Below are 13156 nucleotides of genomic sequence, written 5' to 3'. Positions count from 1 at the left end.
GACATCCTTTGGTGATTGAATCATCATTCCTGCATAAAAATGAAGTTTTTACCATTAAAATCAATAGAAATGCAATATTATCCACTTTTACCAAAAATATATAATTTTACCAAAAACCTCTTTATTTTATTTATAAAACTAAATAATCAACTCAAAATTAACTAATAAAATGCACTTAAAAATACGTAAAATAAACTCTTATCAATTACGTCTGATATGGCAAACGTTACGCTAGCGAAGGTAGACAAAATTCATGACCCACGTGATGTGGTGTCATTTGGAATCACACCCCTTGTGGGTACAAGTACAAGAACACAAACGAAATCCTCTATGCCACGGTTTAAAGATGTGCCACAATTTAAAGATGTATTCGAAGAGTTTAAATGTGAGAGATTACATGGTAGCATCCCCCTCGTACATCAAAAGCCTTTTCTTCATTCAAGTACAACATGCAAGGATGACAAAAATGAAGAAAAAGAAGATGATTCACAACGCAAAAAAGACAAAGATCAAGACCAGAACCTAGTTCACGAGCAATTTACCCAAGTGATTTCAAAGAAAGCGAGGAAGCAGCTTCCAAAAAGAGGTAAAAAATACAAACACGTCAAGATGTTAAACCAAATTCCTATGCTCACTTACAATCCGACAAATGTGGGGCACCCTCATGTGGATGATTTCGTTCGATTGATCTGGTATGTGTTTAGAATTCCAGATTTTTCCATATATGTTTATTATTGTTGATCCTTAGCTGTCTCTTTTACTTTAACAGAGGTCAGGTTTGGCCCCTCTTTATTTCGCTGTACTCTTTTTCGATATAAATAGATTAAGGGATGGCGTCCCTGCCCCAATTTGGGGCTTTGCAAAAAAAAAAAAAAAAACCTTTCACTTACAACAACTCACAACTAATAATTCTTAAAAGCTTTCCCTCTATCTCACAACTTGACTCTTCAAAATTATACTTTCCTCAACTCTCTTTTCAAGATTCAACTCAACTCTTAAATAACAACGTACTAGACTAACACATGTATAGAATGGTCCGTTTCCTTAAAGCTAAAACAATCTCTAAACAAAATACTGTATCCAGTAGATACTCGGACATGGACTTGGGATTAGTCAAGCAGTTTTGGAACCGCCACAACATTAATAGAAACAAATGAGGAGCCAATAAACATTAGAAGGAAAGTATCAAAAGCAATTTTGACACTATATTATTAAACCCAGAATAAATAAGGAATCTACCAAACTAAATTTGGTGCAGACTTGGACAAAAACCAGAAACGCGCTGCATATAATTTGGCAATAACTAAACTAATAAAGTTTGGTTTAATTGTCATCAGTTAATTATGATAAATAAAAGTTTGCACAAACTTAATTTGATTATTAGCCTCTGACATACAAGTAAACATACTTGCCTACAGAATCGAATCCTATCTAATTGAGCCCCGAAAGGCAATAACAGAAGACAACTCAAATTTCTTAAGCAGCATCAATGTTGAACTTAGGTTTCGAGCACTACAAGCCTACAGTTTTTGTTGTACATCGGGCACTGCAAGCCTATAGTTTTTGTTTACTATTCAAGTACACACAATGAGAGTGAGTGCTGACGAAATCCGTTGAAACTTTGAGGAGTAGAGGGGGAAGTACATCGGTCAGTGCTTTGGTCCCTCCAGTTTTTGTTTCTTTCTGAGGATTGCAGAATGGTGATCCTAAGATGTTCTTCACAGAACAACTTAGCCAAATATTGTTTAGGGATAATTGCAGAAACCTCCCCTGAGCTTTCTGACATTTGCACTGACCTCTCCTATGGTTTGAAAAATTACACTGACCTCCCTTGAGGTTACTAATCCTTTGCAAATTTAGTCCAAATGATTAAAATATTATTTTAGGGAGTGAAATTTGGAAATTGATTTATAGTACACTGACAAAGATTATTTTACAAAATATTATTTTACACTGACAAAGATTTGCCCTTTGTGCTACGTATCCAATGAATGACAAAGTACTATAAATCAATTAACAATTAATAAATTTTAAGGAATATAATTTATGGGCAAACACGCATTATTCATTTAAAGTACTAGCTATTTACGAGTATTTTACTTTCAAATATTTAATTTATGATAAATATATCAATATTTGTAAGTAAAATTCAAAAATTATTATAGTAATATTCTTGCAAAAAGGAAATCGATAGGTTATTTATTTAATATAAATTAAATATTTTTTTAAAAAAATAAATGGCCCATAAAGTATTAATTTTTTATGACTTTCATCCATTACACGAGTAAAGTATTCGCTCTTTATGTGCATTTTATTCTGAATCATTTAATTTATGTTAAATACATAAATGTTTGTAACTAAAATTAAAAAAGTGCTATATTAATGTTTTTACGGAAGAGAGATTGGTAGGTTTTGTATTTAACAAAAATTAAATATTTGAAAGTAAATACAAATCTGTATTTGAGCGTAAATATTTGTATTAAATTAAATGTTTGAAAGTAAAATACCCTTAAAGAACCGGTACTTTAAATAGTTACCGGCTCTTTATAGGCAAACACACATTACTCATTTAAAGTACCGGCTTTCTACGGATATTTTACTTTCAAACATTTAATTTATGATAAATATATCAATGTTTGTTAGTAAAATTCAAAAAATGTTACAGTAATATTCTTGCAAAAAGGAAATCGGTAGGTTATTTATTTAATATAAATTAAATATTTTTTTAAAAAAATGACCCATAAAGTATTAATTTTTTATGGCTTTCATCCATTACATGAGTAAAGTATTGGCTCTTTATGGGTATTTTATTTTGAATCATTTAATTTATGTTAAATACATAAATGTTTGTAACTAAAATTGAAAAAGTGTTATATTAATATTTTTATGGAAGAGAGATTGGCAGTTTTTGTATTTAACAAAAATTAAATATTTGAAAGTAAATACAAATATGTATTTGAGCGTAAATATTTGTATTAAATTAAATGTTTGAAAGTAAAATACCTATAAAGAGCTGGTACTTTAAATAGGTAATGCATATTTGCCTATAAACTATACTCCTTAAAGTTTATTAATTGTTAATTGATTTGTAGTATTTTGTCATTCATTGAACATGTAGTACAAAGGACAAATTTGGTAAAAATTTCTAATTTCACTCCCTAAAACAATATCTTAATCATTTGGACTGAATTTGCAAAGGATTAGTAATCTCAGGGGAGGTCAGTGTAATTTTTCAAACCACAGGGGAGGTCAGTGCAAATGTCAGAAACCTCAGGGGAGGTTTCTGCAATTATCCCTATTGTTTACTAGATTCTAAAGTCACAACACCTAGATTGGAACATTCAAAAAATCACAACAGTCCAATAATTTGAAACTCGAACCGGTGATTGAACCGGTAAAATGGATGTGTCAAGGTTCAACCGGTTCAATCCTAGTTCATTGATTTATTTATTTATTTATTTTAAAAATAAAAAATAACAAATAAGTAGAAATGTGTAAAATCAACACAAATATCCTAAATTTTGTAATAACTTCTGGAGAGGATTTACTAATTTGGTTACTTCTAATTCATCTACCAAATAAAAGAAATTTTTTTTTTTTACTAGTACTATATTAGTAAACCTATAATAGGGGATGCATATAATTTGTGTAGACTTGGACATAAACTAGAAATGGGATGCATATAATTTGGCAATAACTAAACTAATAAAGCTTGGTTTAATTGTCATCAGTTAATTATGATAAGTAAAAGTTGGCACAAAGTTGACTTGATTATTAGCCTCTGAGATACAAGTTAACATGCTTGCCTATAGAGTCAAATCCTCTTTAATTGAGCCCCAAAAGACTAACGAAAGACAACTCAAAGTTCTTAAGTAGCATCGATGTTGAACTTAGGTGTCGAGCACCGCATGCCTACAGTTTTTGTTGGTACTATTCAAGTACACACAGTGAGAGTGACTGCTGACGAAATCCTTTGAAACTTTGGGGAGTAGAGGGGAAAGTACATCGGTCGGTGCTTTGGTCTCTCCAATTTTTGTTTCTTTCTAAGGATTGTAGAATGGTAATCGTAAGACGTTCTACACAAAACAACTTGGCCAAGTATTGAATGCTTACTACATTCCAAAGTGTTGAAAGACAACTCAAATTTCTTAAGTAGCATCGATGTTGAACTTAGGTGTCGAGCACCACAAGCCTACAGTTTTTGTTGGTACTATTCAAGTACACACAGTGGCAGTGACTGCTGATGAAATCCTTTGAAACTTTGAGGAGTAGAAGGGAAAGTGCATCGGTCGGTGCTTTGGTCTCTCCAGCTTGTGTTTCTTTTTGAGGATTGTAGAATGGTAATCCTAAGACGGTCTTCACAAAACAACTTAGCCAAGTATTGAATGTTTACTCGATTCCAAAGTCTCAACACCTCAACTAGAGCATTTAAAAGAACACAACAGTCCAATGCTTTCAAACTCGTACTGGTGATTGAACCAACAAAATGGTCGAGTTAAGGTTCAAACGGTTCAACCATGGTTCATTGATTTTTTAACTATTTTATCTTTTTAAAAATAAAAATAAGCAAAGACATGTAAAATCAACACAAAATTCCTAAATTTTGTAATACCTTGTAGAGAAGATTTTCTAATTCAATACATTCTAATTCATCTACCAAACAAAAGAAAAAATATTTCATTAAAAAATAAATGATCAACAAAATTATGAACAAATCTATCTAATATCTTAAATTAAACAAAGACTAGTTTGACTTTGCGAACTAAAAAAAAATTGAAAGGATTTGTAAAATTAACTCCAAAAAGAAAGTAGAAAAAATCATGAATATGAAAAAAAAAGATGGAAGAGACAAGGAAAAGCAAGCGTGCTTTTTTATCTACCAAATTCAACTTCCTTATTGTCTTTACCATCAATAATGTAAAAGAAATGATAGAAGAGAAAAAGGAAAAAGAAAAAAGAAGAAGAGATGACTGGAGCTTGCAAAGCGGTTCTTGTAGGTGAAAGTTCTTAAAGAAAGAAGAGGATTGAGGGTTTCTTTAATTTTTTTATTGGATTAGTCATTTTATATTTAAGTTGAGCCAACTAAGGTGTTTTTTTTAAATTTGAGAAAAATGGCTCATCAACCAATTTAATTGTAGTAGTAGACAATTAGTTGTAATTGTTGGGCTTTGATAGAATCCAAAAGTTCAAAAAAGTGAGTAGCTCTTAAGAAAAAGGTCCAAATCCCAAGTCAAAATTCAAAAATCGAACTTGAGTGGTTTAACTGATTTATTTCGGCTCGCCAGTTTTGAAAATTTTCGAGTTTCTCATTGAACCAGTCCGGTTGTTAAAACACTGCAACAGTCACAGTGATAGCTGTCAAGTGCCACCTACGGATCAATCCTGGGCCCTTGTTGTAATGCAGTATATCTCAGCTAGCTCACTGCAGAGTTTCGGGAGAGTTAGCCCATTTTTACCTTTTTTGAAGTGGGATCAAGTACAGAGAGAATTATTAACAAGTTTAGAACTTATCCACCTCGATTTGCCCATTCTGACATTACTTGTGGAGTTATGATCCAAATTTAACTAAAAACTCATTGAAGAGCACTTAAATGCAGGTGATATATATATCCTTGGTATTCTCCGCAAAGCCATCCAAGCGAGATGAGCCATCCCTTCTTCTACGCCACCTGAGCTTCATTTTGTCTGCAAGGGAAAGAAAAATGGGAGAGTTAAAGTCTTTTTTTTTTGTGAAAAAAGAAAAAGTGGGAGAGTTAAAGTTCGAGTGCGCATTTAATCTAACGGAAAGAGTATACAAAGAAAAAAGAAAAGAAAAAGAGGCAAACATTATCCAACAGATTGGTGTTGCCAAGTATCAATGGCATTCCCATGGACGCGGACACTAGCCCATAGTACTTTCCTTCGTTCATCACAACTCTCTTCTTGCATATCCTCCTCCTTCACCACTTTGTCTTCATTCTCCCCTAGGCTAGTATAAATTATTAATTTCTCCATGCAAATGCAACTTCCATTTCCACATTCTCCTCCATTACTCTGAAAACTCCCGAAATAAACAAAATCAAAGACAAGCTGACTGCAGCGGAAACGGAAGGCAAGGAAAGAAGCCTGAATAAGCCAGTTCAAGAAAAGGCAGCATGAGAGGCAAAGGCGGACAAGAGAATGCTTCCTGCACCTACAAAGGAGTCTGGCAGCAGACTTGGGGCAAGTGGGTGGCAGAAATACGCGAACCCAATCGTGGTTAGCACCTCTTGTTGGGAACTTTCAACACCGCTCACGAGGCAGCCGTTGCTTACGGTACAGCATCACGTAAGCTGTACGGGACAGCCGCCAAGCTAAACCTACCACATCTCTATCAGAGACCTCAGCACGTTCCTGTCTACTTCACTCTCAACACTCTCACTCCGATCAACACCAGTGGTGGGAATCAAGGTGGGTTGCAAGCAACAATTCCTTTTCAACAAAATTCATTCCTGAATTATGCATCCAGCAGTAGCTCCAATGATCTACCCCAGTATCACGGAAATGAAGGGCTGGTTTTCAAGACGAAGCCAGAAGTAACTGCAACAGGTTACCCCCATGGGTACAACAACTTCTGGTGTAACATCAGTTATGAGCAACAATAACAACGTTGTTGACGACAATGGTAATAAGGTAGTCAAAAGTGAGGAAGGAAATATGGAAGAAGTGTGGAATATCTTAAATATCAATTTACCAGAGACAGACGACTCTTCCATTTGGGCTGACACTCAAGCTGTTTCCCCTTTTTTGGCTGCTATGAGTGATCCAGGATCTTCTCTGGCAAATTCGAAGATAGCAAAGGTTGGGATGGATTCAGCTATCCTTGGAACTGAAGTGCATGGAATACTAAATAAGCTTTAATATAATATAATATATAGCATATTATTTATTATATATATATATATATGTTTGTTTAATATATTTGCTTCTTGTCTGTGTTTATTTCTGTTTTGCTTGCTTGAATTGTATGAAGCTTTTTTAATTTGGGTACACATTGGAGGGCCTAAAGGCACATTATGCAGAAACCAAACAAAAGTCGACACCTTGATTAAAATAGCAACCATTTCACTCCTGGTTTTTGAAGCAAGCTCTCCTTAATTAAATAGTCTGCACTCATATTTTTCTTTTCTCCAACTGTGAATAAGTTGTAGTTCCCAGTTTTTCTTCATCTAGCATTTGATCTACTTTAGTAGGCTCGAATGTGGACTGCTCTGTGTGTCTGATTCCACCTGTTGCAAAGTTAGTTTACAATCGGTTTTAACCAGTATTCTTCTGTATCCAGCATTCGATGCAATTCACAGCCCATAAAACAGGCTCAAAATTTAGCTGCCATATTGGTGGCTAGTCCTAAAGGTTTATTTCTGTTTTGCTTGCTTGTCTGTAGGTTTATTTCTAGTTTACTATAGGGAAAATATTATTAAACATCAAGGCAAATTTTCAGATGCCTTGCTCTATAGGATGACATTCATAATTTGCTATGTTGAACGACCACGTTTGACTAAGATCATAATTTCCAAAAAAAAAAATCTTAAAATTCTTAAGTTCTATTGTAAAAACTAAATAAAACATAAGATAATCAACCGTTTCGTGCAATCGCCTTTTTTTGGGTAGAAAGCGAAGGAGATTTTTTTGGCTTACTAGCTCATTTGCTCGATCGAGTCACCTTCAGCTCTATTTGCTGCAACCGCTACAGAAACCTCTTGAAATTTGGACACAATAAAGCATTTGCACCATCAGGACAGGGCTGGAGTCTTAGCTATCAATCTCAAGCAAGGTAAGCTAGGAAATCATGTCAAGCAGAGAAGCAATTAAGGAATTTATCTAAGCCTGAGAAGTGCACTCTTTGAAACTTTTTAAATGTTGCCTGATCTGGGCCTTAATAGAGGGTCTGTTTGGATGCCAAATTTTTTGCTAGTTTTTGATAGACAAAGTTTTTGTTGAACATTATCTATCGCTAGAAACGTACACCCATCTCTTTCTTCTGCCACCACCTTCCAACATCAGCTCACCACTGCCGGTGCCACTTCACTGCCGCCGATATTGTTACTAGTGCAGCCTCTTTTTTTGGTCTCTCTCTCTCTCTCTCTCTCCTCTTTTGATCTGCAATTTGGACTCGGCTCCACTCATACTCCCACTTTCGATCTACAATCTAGACTAGATTTAGCCAGATCTAGACCCGATCCACTAGGGGAGGGGGGTGGGTGTTGCGTACCTCTAATCCTCGGCCTCACAACCAAGCCTCGACTGGGCCTCACGAATACTAGTTTGCCATGTTCTAGATAACAATTAAAGGATTCTAAAATTACTCTCATCATTGTCTTCTTCGATGCATCATCATCTTTTTCGACGTTTTGGTTCCTTGATTTCGTATTGTGCATTTCTCTCTACCTTAATGGGTAAATTTTAGATATTTTTTTCGTTGTAGTTTCTTTTAATGTAACTGACTATTAGAAATATATAAATAACATAATTTGTCTTTTTCAATTCCATAGAACCAGTAGAAGGAGAAAAACCTCTTTTTTTGACCTCCAATATTTATGAAAACTAGGTTTCAATCTTGTGCAAATTTAGGGCTTCGATGATAGTTTTAATTATGTTCAAATTTTGCAAGGAAGATGGATTTTGTATTGAATCACAATTGCAATTCATGATTTAACACAATGATAAAACTAATTCACTTTTATTTGGAGTTTGGAGAGTTGTTATTTTTATTTAGAGTATGGACTAAAACTTCCTTTTGATGGAATTTTGGAGAGAGTTGTTATTTTTATTTAGAGTATGGACTAAAACTTCCTTTTGATGGAATTTTGGAGTCCTCGTGCTTTTAATAGTGAACAATTTGAGTTCTGATTCTACCAAGAAAAATCCTGGACTTCTGATGCAAAAACCGCTTGAATACCTGATTGAGCCGAGCCGCCATTATTTCCGTAACAAAGACCAAAAGTGTAAGAGACCTGTCACATTAGAATATAAAAAGATTTTGAATTGCAAATAAGTTGAGTCGAGTCAAATTTTGACATCATCAAGTCGAATTCGGCTCAATTATACTGAGTTTGAATTTGACAAATTCTCAATGTAAAACTTGAGTTCGAACTTGACCTCAAGTTCGAGCCTAGGAGAGTTTGAGTTCAAGAAATAAAAAAATAATGATTATATTCTTTTAGAATGGATAAAATAGACATTTTACCCAAATAATTAATAAAAACATTGGGGACATATATGTAATTTTATTATTAAAAATAAAAATGCTAAAAACATATAAATTCGATCCAATTCGATGAGCCAACTAGCCGATTATCTTTATACTTGAGTTTCAATTTGATAGATTGATTTGGTCGGTTTGAGTTTGGTATTACCGAACTCGAGTCGAGAGTTGAATTTTGATCGAGTCAATTGACAAGCACTCACGAGCTAGTTTGATTCATTTGCAACATTAATTGTGAACTATGGGAACCTATTCAAAAACCAATCATTTGATATTATTAAATTGGCTTTTTATTCAAAGGGCATGTGTGCAATGGACACGATTAAGAGGGGTTTTGGATGTTAAACTATTAAAAAATGAATTAAAATTGGGAATTATGTCTCAATTCTAAAGCAAGAAATAAGTATAAGTATATGCAATTTAAATGGTTAACAGTTCACAAATAAGGTGTACAACTAGTATCCATTTAATACTTGCTAAAAGCATTATATTTTATCTTAGAAAGATAAACAACATCAACCAGCACCAATTGTGTCGAATAATAAGGGTATTGTATTGGTGTCTGGTGCAATTAGTTTCAATAACTCATACTACTAATATTAGAACTTATACAGTAAAACCTCTATAAAATAATCCTCAATAAATTAATAACCTCTATTAAATAATAAATTTTTTCGGTCTGATTTGGGCGAATGAGGTAAATTAATAGTTTCAATAAAGCAATAAGATAATAATTTTTTTTTGAAAGCCGTATATAATACATTTGTCCCATTCATATCAGATATTAATAATTTACTAAAATTACATATCATATTTTTCTAAAATATTAGTCTATTGTTGCTTGTTTTTCCTTAAAGTTTAAATCTACATGAATCTCATCTCTAAGTTTTCTTATTATATCTAAAAGTTTTGAAAATATTGTTATTTACATACATAATATTGTTAATCTAATTCATTGTACGTCTATATCCATCAATTAGTATTCCTAAATCTTTTTAATCTCTTGATATGTAAGAGGAAATGGTATCAAATACAATGCACATTGAATATATTAATAGAATTAAATTATACATACAAATCAAGCAGATATTAATTGACTTATATTCCTTAGATAGAATTGTAAGTGCACTTGATAAATGAATAAATTATTAATTTATCAATTAATTAATATCTCTTTTAATTAATAGAGCCCAAAAGTATTAATTTATAGTGGCTTTAACATACTTCTTGTGAGGTTTAGGATTATAAATTTAATCCCTCCTGAATAATATATGTTGGCTTTCGTGTCAAATTTTTACAATCGTGTGATAGAGAATCTTTGTTAGTTTCAAATATTAGTTGGCATTTCATCTTAAATAATATACCTTTCAAACTTATAGTCGTAATATAATACATTTGAATATGAAAGTGAGCTTATCTATAAATGCTGGTTGATAATTGAAGTTTATCTAGCTTGGGCGATTTTCCAAATTAACTAGTGATGATGGTTGTTCTCTTGTTGGATTAAAAATTTCTACATTTTAGCTCAAGGTTTAGGGAATCAAAGAGAACGCCTATAAGTTTTTTCACTTAGGAAGCCAAGAGCAATGATTTTGCGTTATCTCATGTTAAATCTGTTCGCATAAGAAATAGAATGACCATAAATTGAGTACTCATTGCTCCTAATCTTCCTTTGCCTATAAAATCATTATCTTAGATTTTGATCGTCAATGGTTCGAATCCATTTCATTCAATTACATAACAACCAAAATTATAGTGATTTAGAGTATTTGATGTACGAGGCCAGGATTACTTAAATTGGTACGAGCTGTTCTTAAAGCATCAACGTAAGTAAAAGCCATTACATCCATAATCACTCAACTCTCCCTTTCGCCGCTCTTTTATAAATTAGAAAAAGCAAAGTTGATTGGTTAATTATGGCAAATAAGCAAAGTTGTTGGTTAATTACGGCAAATAGAAGTTGGCACACATAAGCAAAGTTGATTGGTTAATTATGGCAAATAGAAGTTGGCACAAACTTGACTTGATTATTAACCTTCGAGCTAGAGAGTCAAATCCTCTTTAATTGGGCGCCAAAAAACAATAATAAAAGACAACTCAAATTTCTTAAGTAGCATCAATGTTGAACTCAGGTGTCGAGCACCGCAAGCCAACAGTTTTTATTGGCACCATTCAATTACACACTGTGGTAGTGAGCGCTGACGAAATACTTTGAAACTTTGAGGAGTAGAGGGGAAAGTACATCGGTCGGTGCTTTGGTCCCTTCAGTTTTTGTTTCTTTCTAAGGATTGTAGAACGGTAATCCTTAGACGTTTCTCCACAAAACAACTTAGCAAAATATTGAAAGTTTATTAGATTCCAAAGTCTCAACACCTCAACTAGAACATTTAAAGGAGCACAACAGTCACTGTGATAGCTGCCAAGTGCCTACCTACGTCTCAACCCTAGGCCTGTGTTGCAATGCAATATATCTCAGCTAGCTTACTGCTGAGTTTCGGGAGAGATAGCCAATTTTTTTATCTATTTATTTATTTTTTGAAGTGGGATCAAGTGCTCGGAGAATTACTAACAAGTTTAGAATTCATCCACCTCGGTTTGCCCGTTCTGACATCATTTTTGAGCTATGACCCAAACTTAACTACAAACTCATTCTGCAGCACTTAAATGCATGTGAAATATTTATCCTTGGTATTTCTCCTCAAAGCCATCCAAGTGGGATGAACCATCCGTTCTTCTACGCCACCTGAGCTTAATTTTTGTCTGAAAGGGGAAGAAAAGTGAGAGTTAAAGTTCGAGTGCACATTTAATCTGACGGAAAAAGTATACAAAGCAAAAAATAAAAGAAAAAGATTGGTGTTGCCAAGTATCAGTCGCATTGCTATGGACGTGGACACGTAGCTGATAGCACTTTCTTATATTCATCACAACTCTCTTCTCGTGTATCCTCCTCCTCCTTCGCCACTCTTTGTCTTCATCCTTACCTAGCCTAGTATAAATTGTTAATTTCTCCATGCAAATGCAATTGCCATTCCTACACTCTCCTCTACTACTCTGAAAAATCCCGAAATAAACAAAATCAACGATGGAAGCAGACGGCAGTGCAAATGGGAACGGAAACGGAAGGCAAGGAAAGAAGCCTGCAAACGCCAGTTCAAGAAAAGGCTGCACGAGAGGCAAAGGCGGACCTGAGAATGCTTCCTGTACCTACAAAGGAGTCCGGCAGCGGACTTGGGGCAAGTGGGTGGCAGAAATACGCGAACCCAACTGTGGTTCGCGCCTCTGGTTGGGAACTTTCGACACCTCCCACGAGGCAGCCATCGCTTACGATGCAGCAGCATATAAGCTGTATGGGGAAGCCGCCAAGCTGAATCTACCACATCTCTTTGGGAGGGCTCAGAACATTCCCGACTACTTCACTCTCAACACCAGCGGCGGGAATGAAAGCGGAGTTCAACCAGTTCCTTTTCAACAGAATTCGCTCCTGAATTTTGCATCCAGCAGCAGCTCCAGTTATCCGGTACCCCAGTATCAGGGAAATGAAGGGCTGTTCTTTGAGATGAACCCAAACGCAGCTGCAACTGGTTACCCCACTGGTACAGCAACTGTTGGTATAACATCAGTTATTCACGACAATACCAACGTTATTCACGACAATGGAAATGAGGCAGTCAGAAGTGAGGAAACACCAATGAAAGAAGTGTGGAACAGCCTCAAATCAAATTTGCCAGAGACAGATGACTCTGCAATTTGGGCTGAAGCTCAGGCTGCTTCCCCTTTTCAGGTTGCTATGAATGATCCAGGAATCTTCGATGGCAACCTCGATGGCAACTACCCCTGGAACTGAAGTGCATGTAATGCTATATAGGCTTTAATATAATATAATATAATATATAGCAAATTATTATACTATATGTATATAATTAGTTATAAAGT

General features: G+C 34.5%; 1 protein-coding gene across 1 annotated transcript; it reads left to right on the top strand.

Moving 5' to 3' along the window:
• Positions 1-12305: 12305 nt before the first annotated feature.
• On the top strand, positions 12306-13067 carry LOC113694780 (dehydration-responsive element-binding protein 2E-like). The gene has a single exon (XM_027213648.1). It carries the CDS (start codon positions 12306-12308, stop codon positions 13065-13067), a length of 762 nt encoding a protein of 253 aa, XP_027069449.1.
• Positions 13068-13156: the final 89 nt, after the last annotated feature.

The sequence above is a fragment of the Coffea arabica genome, chromosome 5e (assembly GCF_036785885.1).
Source record: "Coffea arabica cultivar ET-39 chromosome 5e, Coffea Arabica ET-39 HiFi, whole genome shotgun sequence".
Classification (NCBI taxonomy): Eukaryota; Viridiplantae; Streptophyta; class Magnoliopsida; order Gentianales; family Rubiaceae; genus Coffea; species Coffea arabica.
Note: the sequence above shows the minus strand (reverse complement) of the source record. Positions and strands in the feature narration are given on the sequence as shown.